Source organism: Stegodyphus dumicola, chromosome 1, assembly GCF_044657685.1.
Source record: "Stegodyphus dumicola isolate Sdum_Otavi_A_Nest chromosome 1, ASM4465768v1".
In the NCBI taxonomy this organism is placed as follows: Eukaryota; Metazoa; Arthropoda; class Arachnida; order Araneae; family Eresidae; genus Stegodyphus; species Stegodyphus dumicola.
Genome location: NC_140768.1, coordinates 58,676,399 through 58,702,789, shown reverse-complemented (window position 1 = coordinate 58,702,789; position 26,391 = coordinate 58,676,399). Strand labels below are relative to the sequence as shown.

The following is a 26,391-nucleotide window of genomic DNA, read 5'->3' as shown; positions in this document are numbered from 1 at the left end:
AATAATTAAACACCACAAATAAAATATATTGTAAAATGCTCAGTACATAAATAGGTGTTTGATTAAAAGAGTAATTAATAAATAAATACAAATAAAGCAAAACAATACAAAGATTCTTAAAACAGCAAAAAATAGATACACCTATTTACATAATTTATAATTGAGTCATAAATAATTTCTGCAGGAAATTTTTTTAACTCTTTTAATGTGTCATTAAAATAGGGTGTTATTAAAAGGGTATTATGAAAAGTGTGTTATTACAAATGCTTACATTTTTATTTATAGGAAGGGCCAATCTCATTTCAAAAATTTCCTGATAATTATCCATACTTTCTTTGAAACTTTGCTTAAGATGTGACATTTTCTTATTTATTTGGAGTAGAAAGAATAGCAGTTATAGGCATTTTCAAATAGTTGTAATTAAACTTCCGATGTATATGTTTCGGGGTATTTGCCTGGATTACATATAAACTCAGGGTTTGTTAAAATAATCATCTAAATCCAAAAATCATGTTGAGAAACAGGTAATAAAAATTGTGATGTAAAATGATAAACTAAAAGTTTCAAATGATAGAAGATTAAAAGAAAATGCCAACAGTTAAGAAGAATACTCCTTTGTTGTTACATGTATTGTACTTCCATAGAAAATTAGCATCATTTTTTAAAGAACAGAAATTAACGTATTGTGGTGAAGCGCTATTTACCTAAATTTTTACTTTACAAAATTATGCAGAAAATAAATCTAGAAGCTTTATGAAATTTCTTAAGATATATCTATATACATAAAAATTTTGCATGCATTAACCCAGCTTCTTTATTTACAAAAAACGCATTTTAATTAAACCTTTTGCGTAATTTACATTTGTTCTTTAATTTATTTTTTCCACGGTATAATGAAAATTTCTGTTATTTTGTAGCGCGGCAGTTTTTTGAAAGTAGCCATCAAACAGATACGACATATCATAATCATATCAAATTTTCTCTCCATTCAGCTGTATATTTTCGAAATAACCTGCAAAGTTTTGTGCAGTAATCAAACGTTCAAAAATTCCAATAATTGGCAGCTATTCCCTGGTTACCCTTACTGTAATTAAATTGCGCCTTCTTACTTATACGCACATTTATACTGTATTCTAGACAAGATGATTCAACTGAACGCACTACTCTATTCTGTAATACATTATTTTTATTTCTTACATAGCTGCATCTCTTCTGTGGCATCAAGAATCGAAAATACGGTGTTTTAACTGAAGCTGAAAATTCAGAACTGTAATAATAATAATAAATTTAATAATGTTGATTTACTTATTATTCTACCATACCCATATAACAAATAGAAATTTTAATGTTCATTGAAATTACATTTTCAAATTAATGTTCAGGGATCATTACTACATACAATCGTGTAAGAAATTTAGGTATGATATGATTACGCAGAACTAAAACAAGTTTGAACCTTTGAAAAATCCCGCGAAAGTTGTTTTTCTGCGATAAGAGAATGGCTGCAGGAAAATATACCGAGAGGCTGAAATAAAATTATCTTTTTGAAGCATGTTAATAGCTTATTAAACCAAAAGTTCAATTTTCTTTGGTTACAGATATAATAAACAATGTTTATGAAATGGGTGTCTACGCTTTGCTATACAATATACTACATAACAATTTATTTTAAATATTATAAATCTTTAGGAATATGGTATGTAAGTATAATAAAGAATGACAAATCCTATTTGCATTTGTCAAAACTATATATACTAGTTTTTCAGACCTCTGAAATTAAATATTGTTTATATGTAACTTGTGACATTTTCGATGCAATGGGATCACAATATTGCCATAATATATTGTCACTGTGAAATAACATCCTAAATCGTCTTTTTCTAATAGAAAAGTATAAAATGGGACGCTTATACCTCCGGATTCGTTCCGGATAATGCAGTTATGTTCAAACCGGATCGAAAAGTTATTTATTTCAGTAAAAACTGAACTTACTGCAGTAAGTGGAATTTGCCACACGAGCGATAACTTAGCTCAGAAGTGTCATAGTTTCGCAAAGCAAATGCAAAATAACCAGAGTAAAGTTAATTTTTGACGGTTTTTGGACATACCTAAGCACATATGATTGATTTAGTAATATCAGATAAACGTTTGATTGCACTTGGTTGAATTGTTTTTAACTTATAGTGTATTTTCTTTTAATATTTAATTTGTATTATGTATTTTAATATCATTTTTATTTATGTTGTATTTTTTATTGTATATATGCGCATAATTTCTTGTATTTTACTTTATTTTAGACGTATGTTTAGTTAATACGTTAGTTAGTTAATACAATTATACAAGTCCTGGTTGGCGATGTACCAGTAGAAGCCCTCATCGATACAGGAGCAGAAGGAAATTTCATGAGTGAAAAGTTCTTCAAAAAGAATTTTTATAGGATACGACTCTTTAAAACCAGAAATACGGAAATTATAGCGGCGCAAGGAAAAACATGTCACTGCATCGGGAAAGTATCATTAAACATACAGGTAAAAGAGGAAAATCTCAAAGTATTAATTTTTCTGGTGAAACACCTCCAACACTCTCTTATTTTAGGTATGGACTTTTTAAGGGCCGCGAGGGCCAAATTAAATTTTCAAGATAGTTCCGTGGTGCTGGAGATGGACCAGAGGGTGGTGGAACCGGTGGAGACACCTGAATTGGACCTTAGCCATTTGAATGACCAGGAAAGTAAAGCAATACAGCAAGTGGTGAGTAATTTTTCTCATTTGTTTTCAGAAAAACCGGGAAACTGTCAGATCGTGACTCACAAGATTCAATTAAATGCCGAAAAACCTTGTAGGACTAAACCTTACCGCTATGACAAACAAAAAGACGTAACCATCGAAGAACATATTCAGGAGATGTTAAAGAATAAAATAATAACGCCCATAAATAGTGAATACGCGAGTCCAGTCGTACTATGTAGGAAAACGAACGAGTTTCCTCCTTCGGATAAAAGGGCTTGGAGGTTTGCTATCGATTATAGAAAACTAAATAGCATAACTAAATTCCCAGTTTACCCTTTGCCGGTTATAGACGAGATCATTAGACAGATCAAATCGACAAGATATATGTCTACTTTGGACTTAACGTCTGGCTACTATCAAATAGCTATGAGACCCGAAGATATACATAAAACCGCGTTTATAACAAAATCGGGCACTTATGCATTTTTACGCATGCCTTTTGGGTTGTGTGGGGCCCCATCAACATTCCAGAGAGCTATGGACATTGTTCTAAAGCCTGTCCTAGGAAAATCAACTTTAATTTATCTAGATGATATAATTATAACGAGTAGTACGTTGGAACAACACGTTAATGACTTCGAACAAGTTTTTAAATTATTAAAAGAGGCCGGTCTTACAATTAACGCCTCAAAATGCAAGTTCGCAACTAAAGAACTTAAATATCTCGGTTATAAAATTTCGCAAAAGGGTATAGAAACGCAAGATTCAAAAATAAAAGCTATTAAGAATTTTCCACCGCCCAACACCGCCAAGAAACTTTCATCTTTCCTTGGATTATGTTCTTACTATCGATCTTTCATAAAAGATTTCGCTAATATTGTTGAACCACTCTTAGTAATCAAAAGAAAAAAGAGTAAATTTACGTGGACAGCGGAAGCTAACACAGCTTTTGAAAGATTAAAAGAAGCGCTTATTAATGCCCCTGTTTTAAAATTCCCGGAGGGGGACGAAAACCTGGAAATTGCAGCAGATGCGTCAGACTATGCGGTGGGGGCGGTTCTTATGCAAAATAACCATCCGCTGGCATTTTTTAGTAAAACATTGAATCAGACACAAAGGAATTATACACCTACAGAAAGAGAAACATTAGCCGTATTAATGGCTGTACACAAATTTCGAGTTTATTTCGCAAATCGCCAGTAACAGTCTTTTCGGATGATGCGGCTGTTGGTAGACTTTACTCGGAGAAAAACCTAACGCCCAGGTTAATAAGATGGGCTTTAAAACTCCAAGAATATAATATCACAATAAAATATAAACCGGGTAAGGAAAACAATGTAGCTGACGCACTTTCTCGTATAAAACTGGACGATGAAGGTAATGAACTTAAATGCGCTGTGTTGACTTCAAAAATTTTAGATTCTAGAGATACGGTTATTACTGAACTGAAAGCTGATCCTGAATTTGGAAATATCTATGCTTATTTGAAAGACCCCGAAGGCTTTGAGCATACAGATATCGATGCGATAAGAAATAGAGCAAAAAACTATGAAATAATAGATAATTTATTATTCTATACGAAAACAACAAACGAAAATGTTGAGTATAAGCCAGTCATCCCAGCCTCGCTTCGATTAAGCATTTTGAAGGAGTTGCACGAACAAAAAACAGCGGGCCACCTCGGGGTCAGAAAGACTATAAAAAGGGTACGCGAGGCGGTATATTTCCCGCAATTATACAAAATAGTAACGGCGTATGTCAGGTCCTGCAATCAATGTCAGTTAATAAATGATATTAATTACAGCCTGGCCGGGTACTTAAATAGCATTCGCGCTACATTTCCAAATGAAATTTTAGGCATAGATCTCCTTGGTCCCTTCCCCCAGAGCGAGTTAAATAAAAATCGTTTTCTTTTAGTAATAGTAGATCATTTTTCAAAATGGATAGAAATTGTTCCACTTAAACGCGCGTCAGCCAAAACAGTCGCAGATGCATTCTTACACAGATACATTTTAAAATACGGTGCACCGATAAAAGTCATTAGCGATAACGGAAAACAATTCATTAGTCAAATATTTGAAAACATATGCAATGGACTTGATATACGCCATATCAAAATGGTTCCGTATAGACCACAGGCTAACATAGCAGAAAGAGTTAATAAAAACATTGTAAAAATAATTCGCAGTTACGTTAGCACACATCACAAGCGCTGGGATGGCTACATAAATGAATTAGCTTATGCTTTAAGAACGGCACATCATGATACTACGGGAAAAACTCCAGTAGAATGATTTTTAGGCAGAAAGTTAATTACGCCTTTAGATAAATTATTCTTTGTGCAACAAAGAGAGCAGGAATTTAGACAAAAGGACGTGCAAAAACTAATTGATCAGGCGCTTAAAACCTCGGATACGGCAAAAAATAGACAAAAGTTATATTACGATAGAAAACGCCGTGAAGCAGATTTTAAAGTTGGGGATAAAGTATTGAAACGGAAATTTTCTTTATCAAGTGCCCCAGACAATTTTATGGCAAAGCTAGCTCCAAAGTTTGAAGGCCCCTATGTAATTCAGGAAATCAAAGGAGTAGTCTTATATCTTAAAAACGAGAGAGGGGAAATCTGTAAAGCAAGTCCCGACCAGGTGAAAAAATACTATAATCCAAATGATTTTGAAATCCTTAAAAGTTTCTTGCAGGACTCAAGTCTAAACGAAATAGAAGGGCCAGAGACTGCAACAACTATTCCACCACCCAAGAAACGGAGGACTGAAGAGAGACCTAGCACTTCTACAACCCGGACGTCGGCATCAAAAAGAAAAAAAGGATTTTCAAACTCCGGCGTTTAAGAAAAACAAAAATACAGATGAACCGGGTAAAGAAACCGTAGTAAAGACGAAAACACCACCTACAAAAGATGGCAGGAGAAATTACACAGCAAGGAGAACGCGCACACGGCCACAGAGTCAGGTGCGAGCAAGGCCGCCGTTCCGGAAACTGAAACGCCAACAGGAGGCACAGAAGTACGAGGAACAGAAGAAATTCAAGGACTCCAGACCGGAGGACGTCCAGACCAGCCGTCCCAGGCAGAAACGCAAAGGACAACAACCAGACGATTACTCCGTCAAGAGGCCAGCATGTAGAGGACGCAAAAGAAAGAACAACGGGGACGACACTCGGCGATCAATAAGGAGAAGATTGACATCCATGACACCTCTAACTTGGGATCAATTTTGTCAAAAACGGATGACGGAGTTTCAAGCATCGAAAACTCAAAGATAAGTTAAAACCTTCTATAATTTTTTTTTTCTCTTTTGTTCCGAAATGTTATGCATAAGTACGAAGTTCTATGTTTTGATGAAAGTCAATATGTCTCGGTTGAGACTTAGTTTTGTTTTACTTTATTTAGCTAAGGCAAAAGTATTATTTTCTTTAAGTGTAAAAGCTAAAAACAAGCATTTTCTGTTGGTCGAAAGACTAATTCTGTTATGTTAAAGCCAAAATTTGGCCGGAGATAAAAATAACTTCGTATTCTTGTACTAATAAGAATTTTAGTTCCAGTACCGCCAGCTTGGCGAAGAATGAGTAAAGTAAAAATTTATTTTCTCTTATTCATTTTATGGTAAATTGTAAAAAGCATATGTATTAAACTTTTGTAAATGTATGTAAATACTTGCATGTTATGTAAAAGTAGAATTTAGTCTAGAAGCATAAAATTGTAGATGCTAAAAGTGAATGCTTAAAAGCAATGAAGTCAAAATTTAAGTATTAAACTGTAAAGTCATGCTTTAGAGCGAAAGCCTGCATGTTTAAAGATGAATGAGTGGGAAGTTAGAATGAATGTGTTTCGTAGGGTTCTCCACCTACATTTGAATTTTTAAGAATATTAAAGTAGCTCATTGAGTTGTAGAATGTCGAGTAAGGTGTGTCTATTTGGTTGTTGAATTCTAACAAATCATGGTGGTTAGGGGAAGTGTTGTAAGACTAAAACACGAATATTCCCGTTTGACACCACACACGGTGGAGAGCCAGGGTAAAGTTAAATTAATGCTTGAAAAATTGAATGAATGTGAAGTAAGCAATAACGAAGAAAAACGAAACGTTAAAAACAAAAGTTTATTGTGTCAAGAAAGTGTAAATTATAATGTATGTAGAAAGATACTGATACTTATTCCTTCCAGAGGCTGGAAGGAAAGACCAAGATTGATTGATGAAGTCCAGGAAAAGTTGCTGTAAGGAGAAAGCTTTGTAACGACTAACAGAATTTTGATTGTTACATAAGATTTTTTTTGTGTAAACGAGGCTTTCGCCAGTTAGTTCAGAATTAGATAAACTTACAACAGGTCGTTTGTAGGACCTGCTTCCAAGTTTTCCAAATTCTGGCAGCGGCAAATGTAGGGTTTATATTTATTTTAACTAACATTTATTTTAAGTTTAAACTATCTTTCCTGTCAAGCCTTACTTTCCCCTGGAACTGCCAATGCCAGAATATGTAAATTTGAGTAGAACGCGCAAGCATTTAAATTATCAGCGGAAGTAGTATGATTTAAATAGAAGGAAACAAGTTCGGTGAGAGAGAGTTATTCTTACTTCGCGAGCGCGGAGGTAGAAATCGAGAATTAAAGAACCCCGCGTTGCGGCCTATGTGCTTGGCGGGAAGTAGTTGCAATTGTTCCAGTGAGCTTCAAGTCTGCTGAATTAGCTGCGGTATTTGTAAAACGCGGTGAGTTAGTTATTTTAGAGAGCCTCGTAGTTAGAATATTGTCTTTACTTTCTTTTCAGGTTTTTATTTTTATTTTGACTGCCTAGTTGGGCACAGTTTGTAAGCGTCAAGAGGACGCAATTGTAATTTAGTACGTTGAATAAAAAGGGACTTAAACCCTTTATAAGACTCTGTGGTTTATACAAGCTTTCACAATCACCTCTTGGTTGCGTGCTAGTTAGAGGCGCGCAACGTTATAATTTATTATTCTGTTTGAAATGATATTTTCAGAAGATTAAACAATTTTCTCTCTAATCATCTTGAAACAAAAGAATGTAGAGATACAGAGTGACAGACGCATCAAGAAAGAATTATCTGATTGGAAATCTCGTATGAAAATGCCTTCATCAAATAATTAAATTTTGGTATCCAAAAAAAAATAAAAGCTCTAGTTATTGATCAACCCAGTGGCTTACAAGAGCAGAAATTATGCATCTCTACAGCATACCGTCCGCTTAAAATTGATTCCGTCTACTCATTACAACTATATTATGAAACTGAGGAAACGTTTCAAAATATGAATTGACAAAATAATGCTTATCACTTAAAAGAGAGTGAACTCTTTCTATTTCTGAAAGACACTTTAGGTCCTGTTTTTATTTCGTGCTTAACGAACGATAAAATGATAAATGATGATTAAATTGATAAATATGTTGTGCTATGTCGTAAATATAACGCTAGATTTGTTGAGTAATTGCTTACATTATAAGAAGATAGCTGATTAAAAATAACTTAGAGTAAAAGTGATATAATTTATCTTACAATCATGAATTAATTTTAAAATGATTTTTCACGTCATTTAAATTTGAAGTAAATTTGCAAGGAAACGGTTCAAATATTTTAACATATTGTGATGAGTTTTTATAGTCAAGTAAAACTTGCAATTATTCTGTCCTTGGCAATCCGCTTGTGCTGATTTAGTCTAGTAATATGGAAATGAATTCTCGCAATGTGTAAAAATGAAATGTTGAAGGAAATTTGATATTATTAATTAAAGTCAAACCTTTCAGAGGATGGATTGACTCAAATGTTATATAAATACGCAACAGGTTTGAAAGGAACTTAGAACTTAAATTTAGAACTTATGTAGGATTAGAAAATAGGCCAAATTTCAGTTTTGGTTTAGAGGAGCGGCTGCAAAAGGGCACAGATAATATAACTTGTCAGACGTCTATGATTTGAATTGCAATAGCATAAGCCTTAATGAAAAGTGGGAAGATATTGTAAGGGTAACTTTATTATGCTTGAAATTGTCGAAGCTATATACGGCTAATGTTGCAACATTAGTTCAACTTTAAACGTTTACGTTGTATTAGCAGAGAAAAATGTACACTAAACCATCTACACTACCCCAAGAAGGCCACCTCTGGAAATGACTAGCATTCCAGAGAACATAAACAAACAAACCCACTATAAAACGATCACTTTTTAGAAGACAATATTTCCTGAAAGCACTTGTAGTCGAAGTTGAGAGGTTTTTATGCATAACTAGTACTTCCAAGCGAAAATTTTATCTGTCATAGAGAGCACGGTAGCCCAATACTATGTCAAAAATACAACATTCGTCGAAAGAGAGAGCTGCTTTAATATCTGACTTTCAGCCTATTTTATTCTCATTATGCCCGAACTTTTACCTCTATGGGAAGCGACGAAACGCACAGTTTTAAGTACACAAATGATTTGCGCTTTTATAGTACTACAGTATTTCAAATCTGAATCCGAATTACTGAATCATTATACGAATACTTAGCACATATGTATTATAAAAGCAAGATACGAAGAATTTCGACCCTTGACACTTTTAACAATTTAAAAATTCTCATTTAATTGTGAAAGAAATTAATAAATCTTAGTTTTAAATAAGGCAAAATTTCAATTTTAGGTTTTTAAATATTTTGAAAAAAACCTTGTACGCCGATCACACACAGAGACACCTCTTTTTCAAGTGCAAAAACATTTTGCAAACTAAACTGTGTGGTCATTTTGACTTCTTTTTTTACTCTAATCTATAACATTTGCCCTTCAAAAATTTTCTTTCTCCTATTTCTTTAATGTTCAGTTCATCAATATTTCTTCAATAATTATAAATCAGACAGACAAAGAATTTTTTTCCAATGTTCATTGATAAAGCGTATAAAAGTATTTATTTTGCCATCACAAAACAGACGCTCTAAAAATATATATAATCACAAAAGCTGCTGTCATCAACATTTAGGCATTTGTCATTTACAAGACTGCTCAGTTTTTCTAGCCTCATTTTTTTTTTCAATTTTTAGCAGAATTTTTCTTTTGACTCTAAAAATTCATCTTTAATATTAAATCTTGGCAAAATTAACATATCTTGTCAGTGTGGTTAGAGAAAAGTCAGAAAAATGAAAAAGGCGTTAACATTTCTTACCGAAATATAGGAATTCTTTATTCAAAAACGGGAATGAATAAATCTTCGATTATTAGTCATATTTAGCACTTAACCTGCAAAATCATCTAGACAGCGTTTTCACATGGAGAATTAAATTTCCTTAAAAGCTTTCACATTATCAAATAATTATTTTCTTTAATGAATAACATAATTATCAATTAATTTTTTCCTCAACATTTAAAAAAAATTTAGCATCTTAACTCTTTCACTATTCACGGTTTCTTCTCTCAACAGACGGCATTCCTTTTGCTTTCACGTTTCTCCGCATATTGATTTCCATGTAACTACAGTAATCGCTCCAACCTTTGCAGAAAGTGATTTTGGCAACTATATTTAATGGGATTCAACACCGTAAATGTTTGTTAAAAATATGCGGCACAACAAGGCTGAAGTTTTCCTAATTTTAAATATATTTGTAATTTCTAATTTATTTTTGTATTATGTGATGTGTTCGTTCTGTGAAGGAAATATTGTTTCCTTCATAGATTAAGATTAGGTGGCTAGTAGCAACGTGAAACACAGTTCGAATGGAGTGAGGTTTGCTTTATAAATAAATTATTGCAAATTAAATTGCAAAGACATCGATTACTGCAGCTAGGTACTGCATTCAGTTTCATCCTTTATCTTGGAAATGTCGCAAAAATTACTTGTCTTCCTGCTCTTTCTGTTAGCCCAGTAAAGAGATTTCAAGCTTTGACACAATAAACGCAACAAAGCGTTTTGTTGATACGCCTTGACAACACAACGCTGAAGATTTTCTTTTAGGCATTCAAGTCAGCGAGGAAATTTTCATTACACAGAAGGCCGAGAGAATCGACGTTTTGGATGAATAACCAATTCACCTGACGTTATTGTGATATTTTGAGAGATAAATTGATGTTATAAAACTTCGCTGTAGAACTTATAAAAGAATTGTTGATTTCATTATGTAAAGAACAGGCACTATACGTTTCAATTCATCACCGTACATATCAGGAACAATACACAAACAACTTTAATAACTGTCTTACAAAACCAAAATTGCTTAAACAGGATAGAGAATTCGTCAATATTTATAATAATTCTCTTAAAATGTTAAAAGTTTTTGTCGCAGTTATTTTGCGCTGCTTGGATTCTGCAGTTAGATATCTCCTTAAAAATCCGACTCATCACTATCATTTCATCCTTTTCTAACAAATGTATCCTTGAGATGTACTCAGAGCAGCATACTAAAAGAATATACAAATATCCCCAATACTTATATTACTTTCCAAACTAAAAAAAAATCATCTATCCTGCTCACTCAAACCCTCTTTATATTTGTCATAATAAGAGAATATGAGTGTGTCTATTGTTTGCAAGCTTCATGTTTTCTATTAGCCGACATGTTTTCATCATGACACTCTGACAGGAAGTGATACCATATTTATAACACTAGTAGTCTGATACTTCATTCTAGTTCTTATTGCGATATGTAGTTTGTTTTTTATACAACCTCGTAAAATATGTATACAAAAACAGGAAAAACATAAAATATAATAAGTCAACGATTTCTGATCTATCTTAACAATTTATATGTTTTCTATAATGTTAAACTTCTTCAAAATCATTTGAAAATTTGAGGTTATATAATATAAGAAGAGAAATAACAAGCAGCAGTCTAGCTTGGCCCGAAGAGTAAAGAGAGAAATGTAATCGATTAGTTCAGACATCTGCATTACCAATGTTATCCTAAAGTCACAATGTGTCTATCAAGTTTGAAACGACTCAGTTTGGAGAGTTTTATAACAAGCAATGTTTGTTTTAAGAACAAAGAGCAAGGGGGAAATGCCCAAATTAAAATGAAGAGTTTAAGCTAGAATTTTGATATATAATATATGCATATATACATTTAAAAATAATAAAAAGAATTTTGTAAAATTACTATTTCAATCTAAGCTGCTTAATCTCTAGACTTCATTACTTTAAGTCCTAATATTTATTACTTATTTAATTAGTTGTTTTATATTTAAATACCTTAGATGTTTTTACTAAAACAACTATGATTTATAACAGATATTGACTTTTTTTCTTTTCTATTTGTCAGTACACAAACCCCTGAGGAAAATGTGTCAGGAGATAAAAAATTCATTTGACGTTATTGTTTCACATTTTTCGTGTCTTTAAAAAAATGTTTAATTTTACAGGCTACCATGTTTACTCGTGTAATAGTTGCCCTCGCATAATATTCTCACCCCCGTTTTGAAGCAGAAAAAATTGTTTCAGGTGTACAATATTGCGTAGTAGATTTCCCCGCATAATAGCCGCACCTAGACTTTCACAATGAAAAATTGACAAAAAAGTGAGACTATTACGTGAGTAAACACGGTAACTTACAGAGGTTATTTTGAATTTCTGCAGAAATTCATTTCTTATTTTGCATAAACGATATCTGATATTTGAAGGTGAATATGATCATACGTTTATTAAATTTGAATATGATAATATTGATATTTGATATTTGAATCTTGTATGAACTTTGCTTAGTTTTAATTTTATATATATGCATAAATAGACAGATTAATAGATAGATATACGTATAGATAAATAGATATATTTGTGTATGTGCGAGTGTGTGTCAATATATATTAATATATATAGATATATGTAAAATATAAAAAGTACGATGGCTTTGCTCTACGCGAACAGGCAACCTCTAATTAACGTTTCGCAATTTCAAGATCTTCTCCATAGATAGACGTTCGAGAACATTCTGGCATGTTATATAACCGATACTATAAATGCAGCTTTCGCGCCATTTTTAATCAGACTTCTTTCTCCTTCCTGCTGCTATAAGACCCTTGTTGCCACTCTTTCCATCTGTCTCCCTTTGTTTGAATACTATGACACAGTAAATTTAAAATTAATCCTATTTATTTTAAAATTGCTATTGTGTATGTAAATTTGAAGAATCTAAAGGAATAATGATCTGCCATTTGAACTGAATAAAGATGTGGAATCAAAAACACCTAACGTCTTCTTTGTCGTCATTAGATGCCAAGTTTCTTCATTCCTGTGTTCGACTACCAAAATATGACATATATATATGTACCAGCTTTTGTCCGGAATAAATAGAATGCCGAAGAATCATAAATGTAGTCGTAGCTTAAATAATCAGACGATAAGTTTAAAAAACAAGGATCCATTATTTATTATTCAGGAGAAAATAGTAGTTACAAAAATCAGATATCAGAAGTAAATAAAAGAATTAGTAATAACTTTTTGTATGAAGTTTACTGCATCGTGATATTTAAGAAAAAGCCCCGATATTACTTTTTCGAGTCGTTTTATAGCCTATGGAAAGGCGGAGCTTCCAAGAAATGACGTCAGCCAATCCAGTTCGCTTGAAATATTTCCAGAACATTCTAAAAGTGTACGTGTAGAAAACGCGGGAAAAACAACTTGACTACGGGGCTGTTGATTTAATTCCACGTACTTTCAAATAAGAGAACGTCGCCATTAAAAATGAAAAGAACATACAGATAGAATTTTAAGTGTATTCTTGACTATGGAATTTTATTATTACAAATATATATTGTTGCGTGCGTACGGGTTTGTTATGAATTGAATGCAGAAGTCCGATGAAAAGTGAATAAAATTTATTATTATCACAAAAAAATGCTTAAAGTTCCTCATATATTCGTACAATATTCTAATATCTCACAGTAGATATCTTTTAAACTACTAAAAACGTTCAATAGAACTAAGTCAAAATAGAAGTGTAGAGAAAGCTAATCCGATTTTAACACGAATTCGCCACATTCAACAAAGCAGTTTTCTAAATAAAACTCATAAAACAACTAAATTGAGGTGTTTTCATGCCGCTTATATAAGGTTTTTAAATTCACGAGAATTTTCTGGTATTTTCTCGATAAGCAAAAGTGTACAATTACGAGATATCCATTTATTAAATGAGTGTGCTACTCTATTTTTAATTTTTTCGGCGTAGCTTTCTCTTTAAATAAGCGTCGTGCTGCATTGCACGGGGAAATGAAACAACTTTATTTAAAAATACCTAGTTAAATACAAAAACCGTAACAATATATATTTATGTATCACAGTATTGCCATTTTTGCTACAATGGTGGGTAAGCTGACAGTCTTTTGTATGCACGATTTCAACATTGCAACATGCTTTATTATAGTTGCCAAACATTTTGTTTTGTCGAAGTCATACGATGGCTATGTTACATCTGAAAATATTTTCATCTGTCTGCAATCCAAATTGTTCCTACTACATCGAAAACCGAATTTTAAGCATTTATATTTAGATTTTAATTTAACTAACTTAACAACAGATGAAACAAAATATTAACGAATATTATTTGCATTGATATTATTCAGTAGAATGAAAATGATTTTGAATAAACAGAATACTTGAGCGTTATTCATTTTCTAAAAATGTTGAAATTATAAAACTGTATAAATAATAGAATTAATATTATAATAACTCATTGTTCCTTCAAAAGTTTTCAAATATAAATTTAAACAATTTATACACCATAGCGCTGTGAAGAAATTTCAATTTATACCGAATACCAGACGATTCAGTTTATAAGACATCCACTCGTGACGTGGAATTCTGTAAAGCCGTTGAAGAGCTGTCAAGAAAAGGGTTTCAGGCGGTAGTTAGCTTTAACAAGATGTCAAATTCTTTGCCCTTTGTTTAAAAAACTTTAAAGTAATCCTTATAGTGAAAATCTCGGCATAATGAACAAAGACTAACAGAATAGCTTTTTTTCTGTCAGAAAAGCAAAGCAGATAAGCAGAACTGGTACTAGATATGCAATATCTGTGAAGTGTAAAGAACTTAATTTTTATCTAGGTAGAACTGCAATGATTTAGTATTAAATATTACTCCTGACTTATTTAGAATATCAGCACAAGTTTTTAGATAATTATGTGAGTAAAAAATGCAAGATCTCTTTAACGCCAGATCCACTAAGTTGAAATTAAAATTAAGATTAAATGCGATTGTTGACTGGATATGCTATGGCCGATTCTAAGGTGCAATTTAAGGTTAAGGTTTAAATAATGTGAGATTATTTATTGGAACCTTTTCTCATTGTGGAAAATTATAAGAAAACGTTTGCTGTATTATAAAAATTGAAAAATATAATGCGCTTTGAATTCATATACATTTTACTTCTAAACCTAATTTAATGAATAATAAAAAAATATTTTTTATTTAACTCTAGATATTACATAAATCTAACTTTCCAGTTTTTTAATTCAGTTCCATTCATACTTTAATATTAGAACCGGAACCGTTATGAGGTCACAGATTGTGACAGTTTTATTAATTTGTTAACAATTAGATTTTAATTTTTGTTCTTTTCTTATATTCTAACCAAATTCGAGAATTCACACGAATTTCAGTAAAACGAGAAAGGAGTTTAAACAGTTTACTGTTTTCTGCCTCAACAAATTTCCTATTCTCCACTTAATTCTCTTCCTATTTGTAACTGACCAATTTTACACAAATTTGTAAATGACACTTGAATTTGATTCGAAATACTTCGAAGTAGTTCATTTGCATATTTCTGCACCGAAATTAAATTTTTAATTTCAACGGCTTTAAGAAAGCTGTCTTTTCTATTTCAAATTTCGTGATTATTCTGCTGCGTTTTCTTGCCTTGTAAACAAATTGCAAAAGAATTTTAAGTTGCAGTCATATTTCATTCAAAATCACTGTTTAAAGCGTATGTTACATCTGCTACTTACTGACTAACTTTCATCAAGTGTGTTCGAGTTTTGCATATAATGTGTGATTTTTGGATGGCATATCATATTTTCTGACGGATGCAGTAGATGTTTCTTTTGCTTTGGAAGCAGATTGCAGGGCATATATTTACTTAATTTACTTCATATCGTATATTACTTAAACACGCATTTCTAATTCATTCTGTCAACTAACATGCTAGTTTAGTTTAAACGGAATCGTGTTTTAGTTTCGTCAGAGTTTTATTACAGTCGTTTGCTATGTGAGTATTTAAAAAAAAAGAAATTAATAAATAAAAATGTAATTTAAACTCGATATGAAGTTAGTAATTTATCCGGATTTGAAAAGAAGCAATTTAAATTTGCATTCATCAATAAGGAATATGAACTAACCGTGCTGATTATTTCTCTACCATTTTGTTATGAAACTTCATTTTGTTTTTATAACAAAATGGTACAGAGAGATCCAGCACTTTCAGGTGCTTTTGCAATCTAACAATTCATTTAATTTTATTTGTGTCAGAGAATTTACACAGTAGTGGTCTGACTACTAAATTATCAAATGCCTTATTGCATTGATTTTGTACGCGCTGTTCGATAGCCTCCTATACAATCTTGCGACGAAGCAGTTTTTAACTCAGTAATCTTTAAGTAATCTTCCTTAATTAAGCTCTTCTGTCCTCCAGAATTATAGAACTGTCGTAAAAACGAACAGCAATGAAAAGCACATTTGTAAAGGCTCTGCTTTAAAAAAAGTGGTTCATGCCTTTTAGAGAAGTTCATATAATTACTTAAATATAATTAGTTTAATCGCGAAACGTGAACTGCAATACATTAAATTTTTAAAACCAAAATGGAAATATTGAGAAGTTTCACTCAGTAGATTAATGTTTAGAAAATTATATTATATTCAAAATGTGACATTTCAGTTAAGCATTTTTTCAGTTCAAATAGTTTTTTGAACTTAACAGTAATTTCAGAATAGCTCTTATTTAATATGAAAGATAATATATAAGAGATAGGTGTATTTTAGAATCTTTCTACATGACAGATATATCAAAATCCTTTTCATAAGCTCCTGTACAAAACTGTTTTGTTTCCTCAATAAAACATTTCAAGAAATGTAAATAAACTTTAAGTAATTAAAATATTCCCACTTACATATTTTTTCTCTAAGAAAATTAATTCGCAACTCACAACAGTATAAAGCCTTGGAGTGATATTTAAGATACTCATTTTGAATAATTAAATACAATTCTGAATTGCTAGATGTTTCGATTTTAAGAAATGCATGTACCAATAATTTATAGAATTGGCAATAAAAAATAATTTATTTATTTTACTCTGCAACAACTTTGATGAGAAATGTTTTTAAAATCTTGTGTCCAGTTCAAAGGTTAATGAAAAAAATTCTATTATTGTCGTTGCTACTAATCTTGCTTGTCTGAATCAGAGCAAGTCCATAAAATTTATCATGGCAAGGAGTCAAGATTACGCCTGTTTATGGCAAGATCTTTGGGCACCATATAGGTGCCAGTACGAATTAGCTCAGTTCCGCCCGCAGTTTGAAGTTTGAAGTTTTTCCGCAGTTTGAAGGACAGCACACCGGAGGGCAAGTCGGAGGGTTTTCCACCCCTCTTCCCCTACCACTAGCCTCTTGAGAAGACTTTCGGCTCGCCGAATATTTTGAGTACCTCCATACCCCACAGACTCTATATTTTACACACATCAGCGCCTTTCCAGGATGCGAATACGAGCCACTTCGGTACGGTAGTCACGTTCACTAGCCACTATCCCGGTTGGTGGCCAAAAAAAAAAAAAAAAAAAAAAAAAAAAAAAACTACCTAAGTCTAGTGATGCATATTAACTATACTATTTCTTGACACCGACAGGACTTCTATATTAAACAATTTGTTCTCTATCTAGTGCCATTATGAAACTCAAAACAATATTTGTATATTTTACGAATGTAGTTCTATAATTACCATTAGTAAAACTATGTTCTGGATTACAAAGCGGTTTACAATAACTACATAAGCAATTGAAATGTAAACTTTATATAAATTAATTATATTACCTAATAACGGTGGACCAAGATTTCTTTATTCTTTAATTTATATTAAAATTCTCGGAACGGATGTTGGAATATTATGCTAGCATATAATAAAATTTTGTCAAAATGATAAAGTTAGTCAAAATGATTCATTTAATTTTATACTTCAATGTTATTCTTTCGTCTCTTAAATTATGCGACAGTTAAAATCACTGAAATTTGGTTTTGCTTATTTTATTTCATTTAAGTTCTCTGCGAGTGAGTTTTCTCAAGAAACAATTAAAATTCTTTAAATTTCTGAAATAAACATTTAAAAGAAATATAAAAAAAAATTACTGACCTCCCTGGAGGATCTCCATTTTGGTCGAACTTAACTGTCTCATTTCCCCAAACGAAACTAACATTAAGGAGGTACTGAAGGAAAAGAGACCCGTTAAGAGGTAGCATTTCAGGACAAAGACCCACAGAGGAATCGTTGCACTTTGCTTTTTGCATATCATGCAAACCATACGCCATGGTGTAGATGGCCTTCTTCACAAACGACATTTTCGTATCTTGCTTGTATCGTTCCCGTAAATTTTCATTACCTAGTAATAAAATAATTTGATATTGATAAGTATAAATAAATTATTCTATATAACATGAATTCAAAGAAGAAAACTAAATCACATAACATTCCAGAAATCAAAGCTTAATTACGCTATTATATATTCATTACATTTCCCGTACATTCTTGCAAAAACACTCCAATCACTTCCGAGAAACATGTAATTTTGTTTGCATCCATCAAGATATTTTTCATTTTCTCACATTTCTATAGAATTTTTATACTTCTGGAATTCGACACACGATTTTGCTTTACAAAAGGGAACTCACTAACGATCTAATATTTTATCATTTGTACACACTTCAAAAGGTATCATTTGCATTGTAAACAGTATTTAAGTAAATTATGCATATCAATTATTATTCTAAATACAAAAAAGAAACGAAATATAAAGTACGTAGTAAAATAATTTATCATTTTACCGAGTAAATATGTATCGAATCATATATCATTTTTCCGGCCAGTTATCAGACCACGCAAGTTTACATATGAAAGCAAAAGCTTATAACTGCTACTTTCTCTTTGACTTCCATAGGAATGTTCTTGACATCCAGCAGGTAAAAAAAACAAAGGACTATACAGTAAATTACGCTTAAAGTTGTCCCTAGCTCCAAATTAAGAATACGTCGAAGAGTTTACTTTAAGTAAATTGGGTATTAATTAGCTTCTCCATCAATCACTCTTTCTTGAAACACGAACGTACGGAAGAAAGTTGAGAAATTTCCGTTAAGAAGAAAAGGATTACGGAGCTGAAACAGAGGATTTCCCATTTAATCTCAGAATTATCTTTACGAAAGATAAACAAAGCTAGTCTGCAGAAAGACTATTAAAAGGAAATCCTATTCTGATGGGAATAGATCTTTTCTAAGGAAAGAGGAATTTTGTTGAAGTCTTTTGATTTATCATTTCAAGTAAATGAGTTCTAGTGAATAGAAGTTTGCATATCTTACTAGCATTAGCTACATGATGTAAGGGAACATACTAATAAATAACGTACTGAAATAGTTGATTTAATTAAAGAATTCATTCTTGATTTATCATAGCTTCAAGGTTTTTTAAATATTTTTGTGTTTATGTTTATATGTGAAATCGTATGTTTCGTATATGCAGTACTTCTTGTGATGATGCAAGATCCTGTATCTTAATATATAAATTATTATTTCTTAAAGCGTGTTATAATATGATCTAACCGTAAGCTTTCAGCCCAACCTGAAAACAAGTGCAAACTTTACATCAAAAACACTTTATGACGCGCCCATGCGATTCGCATAACTTCATCTTAAATCCGTCATTTATTTTAATTATATTTTATCTTAAATATAAAGATTTTAATCAAAGGATTAAATCTTAAATATTTATTTGAAAGTGTTATGCTTAGATTTCAATCTTTGCAAAGTCCTTTAAACACGTTTCTTGCTTCAGATGACATTATCTAAGCCTTGAAGGTCTTCCAGCCTTAATTAGTAATGAGATTATTATAGTAGAAAAGAAAGAAAAACACTGGAATTCCTTTCGTAAAAGTTTTGACCCGTGGTTGAGTATCTGGAACAGTCAAATGTCGGAAGGTCATGTGGATTCTATTTCTTGTTATTCATTTGTCCAGTTCCACAATATTTTCTCTTCTTTTTCTTCTTAATCTGAAGTGTTAATTAGTTTTCTTCTGAGCCCACTGCTATAGTATTCCTATCCTTAACTACAGAGCTTTAGATTGCTTTACCATAATTGAATAATATAATTTAATACTTTAGTAAAATCAAATAAACACTTAACATAAACCTTATATACTGTTACTGACGATGAAGGTTTCTTTTGATAACATTTCTAATATATATATATATCTGTCACCTAGTATATAAATAATGTATCTTTAAATTACTATTAATAGTAACTTAAAGATTACTATTAATAGTAATTTAAAGATACTAATTACTATTAATAGTAATGCAAAGATACATTATTTATATATATTTTGTTTCATATTGACAGAGCATAGCATAACTTGCATGATTAAGAGCAGTGTTGGGGAGCTTTAAGAATTTTCAAACTCAGCCGTTTTGCCTTCTAATTTTTACCACGACTTTAATATGGACAACTAAATGTGTAAGTAAAAATACAATTGTTAGACTACTTTTTCCCGTTTCCAGTCTAAGAGATGATGAATAATTTATTTTATGACTGATATATAATGCGTATTGCGGCGTATCAGATTTTTATTGAATCGCTCTTTTGTTGTTCATGATACCATCGTTCTTTAGAATTTGTAGCACAGATGCTTTTGAGCTATACTATGTAGTTTTACATATGAACTGCAAAACGCAGATAAATTTGCACGTGATATTTAATTTTCTATATTTTATTTTATCAGATAAAATTATAATACATTATAAAATATCTATGACATATAATAATGAATTTATTAAGATCCTATTAGATGCGTTGTGTATGAGAAATTGAATAATTATGATAAAATACTTTTGTGTCTTTGAAAAATATTTGGGCACCGTAACGATAACCTTGGAGCTATAAAGCATACTGTTTTTTTATCTCACAATCTTTCTTTTTCCTTTAATCATCATAGATTATTAATTTTTTTTTTAATTTTCCGCACTTATTGAAGCTTTACTTAGATGACCTGTTTTCATATGATCCCTGTCAAAGATCCTGCGCCATATTATTATTTCAGAAATTGTATGAAGTTTAAATGTAATTTTTCACATTTGAATTCCGGTTTAATGCACGCTAAAATGACCATAATCTCGTAAAAGGCTCACTTAGGCCTATAGGCCTAAAAACCAAAATTTGAAAAAATAATAATAAAAAGTGATGTGGTCACCGCATGACTTCCTTGTATGGCCTATTAAATTATATACAATTTTTGTTGCATTTCATTTAAACTTATTTCCTCTAGTATATTTTATTGAAATCAGTAGAAATATGTAGAAATATCATGTTTTTGCTTACAAACGCAAAAACAAGCAATTCGGCAATAAACAATAAGGCTTTATCTTCTTACAATCTACCTCCTGGCAAGAAGGTAGATTTTGTTTCAGTGTACAAAATTGAAAATATACTTTTCGTCTTATTCGGTAAAAAGATATTGAAGGTGGCAAAAAGACATTGAACTGACTTAATTCACTATTCCATTGAGTTTCAAATGTTAACAAGTAGCGGTTCGTTAGACCTAAATCCCGACTTAAACTTAAATTGTTGATAGTTCTACAAACTATTGCATGCAGATTAACTAAACGCAAAAAAAACATTTAACCAGAACATAAAAACTTCATAATTCAATCACTTTTAAACAAAACATGCTCAATTGACCAACATATATCCAGGTAGCAGAGTGGGAATATATATATATTTATATACGATTGGAGCAGCCGATTGCAACGAAAAAGGGAAGTGGGCAACTACATGTTCTGTTATAGCAGTTATAGTCCCATATGCAAAAATGCAACGTTCTACAGCTATTCGATCTTGAGTTATGATATATATATATATACTGTGGATGGACAAAAATATGGAAACACCTTGTGAAATGCATGTTTGAAAAGAAAGATTGATTTTAATGAAATATGTAGGTGGCGCTGGCGTTTTTGACTACTGACGCCACCTATACAACTTCGTAAATGTGCTAAACAGTTCAGTTGTTGTCGGAGTACTGTTATGTGAGGTTGTCATTACATTATGTCAGAGTTAACAGACTTCGAACGTGGGCAAATTGTTGGAGCACGTATGGTATGTGATTCCGTAAGCAAGGTAGCCGAGGTGTTTAGTGTTTCAAGAGGTACTGTATCGAAGATTTATTCCGCATATTTGAAAAGCGGAAAAACATCATCTGCTAAATCATAGCGCGGACGAAAGTGTGTCCTGAGTGATCGTGACAGACGGTCATTAAGGGCAATTGTGACGAAAAATAAGAAGACCACAGCTGCAAAAGTTACTGCTGAAATGAATGTTGTGTTACCGAACCCTGTGAGTACCAAAACAATTAGAAGGGAGCTTCATAAACAGGGAATTGCTGGCCGTGCTGCAATTGAGAAGCCACTTATCAGTGATGCTAATGCCCGTAACAGGAAAAGGTGGTGTTTAAGTCATAAAGCCTGGATTATAGAGCAGTCGAAGCGAGTAATATGGTCTGACGAGTCTTCTTTCACATTGTTTCCCACTTCTGGCCGAGTTTACGTCTGGAGAACGCCATGTCTAGCCTATAATACAGACTGCTTGTTGCCAAGAGTGAAACATGGCGGGGGTTCTGTTATGGTTTGGGCAGCCATATCGTGGTTCTCTGCTAGCCCCATGATAACTGTGTCAGGGCACATGACTGCCAAGACTTATGTGAACATTTTGGCCGATCAAGTTCATCCCATGGTACAAACTTTGTTCCCCGATGGTGATGGTGTCTTCCAAGACGACAAAGCCCCTGTTCACACAGCTCACATTGCCCAGGACTGGTTTTCTGAGCACGAGGATGAGTTGTCCCATCTCCCCTGGCCACCACAGTCACCAGACCTGAATATTATCGAACTTTTGTGGTCTACATTGGAACGAAAAGTGCGTTCTCGTTATCCACCGCCAACATCGTTATCTGAACTTGCCACCGTTTTGCAGGAAGAATGGTATAATATTCCCTTGGCAAACATACAGGAACTGTATTTATCCATTCCGAGAAGACTGCAAGCTGTTTTTCATGCCAACGGGTTTCCTACACCATATTAAGCAAAGAAACATGTTTTTTTAAAGGTGTTTCCATATTTTTGTCCAACCTCTGTAAGTACGTACGTAAGTATGAAGTTAAGATTCAAATTTAGGTTGAATCAAAGTGCGGTAATAAAACATAATCGCTTCTTGAAGGAAGCTGCGAGAAATGCCTTTTATTTTGAGAGTTCTACAATCCAGCTTTGGAAGTTACGTAAATCCTTGGATGTAGTACAAGCCCATTCTTGTACAATTCCTATTCTCATTTCAAGCCTCTGTTTATGGATCAAGATCATCTGTTTATGGTTCAGGATGCTTTCGAAGATAAACAATTCAAAGTAGCTACTCAACTTTAAAAAATATATAATGTAAATAATTAATTGAACTAAACGTACGAGGGTCTTTGATATGATGAATAACCGTGCCAATTAAAAAAAAAAAAACATTTAGAACATACTAAAAGGTCATTCAAACAGTCGCACGACTCAATAGCTCTTAAACACCTGAACAAGAACTACGGTTATATTTTCAGAAATGCATTAAATAAGACGAATTTTCAAATTAGGACGCTTTGAATCACATAATACCTAATAGTAACAATATATAAAATTAAAATCTTTTCAACACATTAAAGAAATAGGAGTTCTCGAAGGGAAAATTTCTTTCCAGGTATTACTTAGACAAATATGCATATTGAGGTTTGTGACGCGAATTTCTTAAACATATCTTTTCGTTCAGAAAGGTATTAATTTAGAAACCAATGATTTTAAATTAACATATTTGTAGGAATAGTAGGAATATTCAGATTCGAAATTTTCATCTTAATGAAATTCAGCTGCATTACGCTTCTAAAATCGATGATTTCTGTTAGTGCGCAATCCGTCTAAGGCGTATAGTTTTGATACATATTTTTAAGACAAAATATGGTTATGAGAACTGCCATTTTTAGTGAATGCGGTAAGGAATAATTTTAAGCTTGAAAAGTAATTCGAAAATATAAAAATTTAAATTTCCTGAATATTTTACAAATGTTGTCACATAACTAAATCATCAAATTATAAAAGACCTCCTGTTTGATTAAATTCTTACTGCAACGCCATGTCCTGAAACTGACGTTTCAAGAATCGTTTATGCACACATTCGTATCTAAACACCTTGTAAACTGCTCTTTGAAACTAATTTCTAATTATAGACATCTACGTATTTTGAGACCATTATCTGGATCTTATCATCAATGAAGCAATGAAGGTCGAACTTCACAACTTAAATTTTTAACTTTCATTATTATATACATTTTTATGTTTTCCAGACATCTAGCCTTTAGAGATAAACGTAGAATTGGGGCAATATTGAATTATTTATTACTATAGATACGCTTGGTATAGAGAGAGGATAAATGAAACATGACTGATATTTTATAAACATACCATTGCAAGATATTTCAACATTTTTTCATATTATCCCTCTCTGTACAATAATTAACATTAGCGAACACTTTCAATAATGACAGAAAATGCTACTACATTTGTTTTTATTCCAATGTCTGAACTCTTAGCATCATTTAACAGTATTTAAAAAATATTCTAAAAATTACTAGAAGAAACTTAAGGTATAAATAAGCATTAATAGTAGCTATTCTTTCCAATGGTACTTCTCTTAATGGTATATATATTTCTTTGTCTTTGAGGAAATGTAATCAAAAAAGAACTGATAATTCATTCATATTTTGTAATTATTTCACATATCGTACAATAAATATATTTTGCCTTCAGTTTGCTCCATCTGTCTCAATTAAGAAACAAAAGTGTTATTATTTAAATTTTATCGATACTGACGCGCTGGCCGATAGTAAAGCAACTAACTCCCCTTTAGTGACTGCTGTTGGCTGCTTTTTATTTAGATTGCATATTAACAGCATGCCAGGTTGAAATCACATTTATTACAGATCTGCAAAACACTATTAACGTGTTATAATAACAAATTGTTTATAAATGTTAAATACACAGAAGCAATAATTTTGAAGACAAATACAGGTAATTTTCTCATTATGTGAATATCTTTGTAAGCGGCAAGAGTCTTTAGTCGAGAGTGTCAGAGATTTCTGAGTACTTGCTTTTTCTGGAACATTTCGCAGACTCAATGAGTAAATTTTCGAAGAAGCTTTGAGAGATATGCGTAGATCGCTAAATCTCCTCACACTGGTTTTTGTAATGTCAAGTGGAGACATTACGGAATCAGTTATTGCTTCTGTAATGTCACAACATTTAGTCTCACATCTCGTAATGGCTTCTTAAGGCAGAGCAATAAATTTGCTGAATACTGGCAGTTCAACCTGGATAAAAGTTTTGGCGAACGAGGCTGGCTGTATAGGCGTTTTAGGGGTTTTCCCCCATTTGTAATAATGATAATAGCCAGTTTTCCTAAGAACGTCCTCCACAAAGGCATCCATCCCTTTAGACAGATGGCCCGCGTATGGTTTACCTTAATCAAATAAATAAACGAAACAAAAGACCTCGTAAAAACTCGATTACTGTTTATGAGAGGACTGCACATCTTAACTCTATATGGGTCGCAGCAAGATAAATACAATGAGAATTTAAAATAAAGCTTTTAATTTGTATAAATGCTTTGTAGTTTTAAAACTTTCAAATCTTATTTAACAGTTTTTGATTATTTTGTTTCTTCCTTTATTCGACAGACTTTGTAATATTTGTTCGTGCTATATTTTATAGTCATTTAATTCATTTGGCTTATTATAATAAACGTATTTCTACCTGATAAAGCACACTACTTTATACTTGAACGAAAAGATACTCTACTCGTGCGTCTCGAAATCGAAAGCTGTACAATCTTTGTCGATCTAAGGTTTATTTTTGTTAATTTCATACTGATTGCTTTTCTTTCACACGGTTTCAGCTCCAGTTAGAATTAAAATTGGTTTAATTCCTATGAATCAGCAACAAATCTTCAAATGTTTATCTTGTCTTTCTTATTTAAAGAAATTTGGTATTTGTTTTATGGAGATTACTATAAATGTTACCAAAATGTGTAATTTAAAATTCGTCAACTTATTCCTTATTAATGCAAACCACATTGTTGATGTAATTTACCATTCGAAATACCTTCCAAGGAATAATAGTTAGAAGCATGAATAGAACAATTCCCTTGTAAATCTCAAAATTAGCTTTCCTTTCTTATAATTTAAATTTAAGCAATAGGTTTTCACTGCTCGCAAAAACCTTTTCGGTTATACATTGTAAAAACATATATGATTGGCTTTCGACAAACGAACATATTGCAGACTGATCAAAACAATCACAATTTCTAGGAGTGATAGAAAATGGCAAAAGTAACAATTTTCGTAATAAAATGAGTGGGAGAATAC

At 32.1% G+C, this 26,391-nt stretch overlaps 1 protein-coding gene across 3 annotated transcripts in view; it reads right to left on the bottom strand.

Moving 5' to 3' along the window:
• LOC118181916 (metabotropic glutamate receptor 1-like) overlaps positions 1-26,391 on the bottom strand; it is a 574,264-nt gene that overhangs the window by 76,184 nt on the left and 471,689 nt on the right. For all 3 annotated transcript variants that reach the window (XM_085815122.1, XM_085815124.1, XM_035351151.2), the window contains one exon: positions 18,042-18,288. In XM_085815122.1, the coding sequence (XP_085671248.1) occupies positions 18,042-18,288 (247 nt within the window). The remainder of the gene's footprint in view (positions 1-18,041; positions 18,289-26,391) is intronic.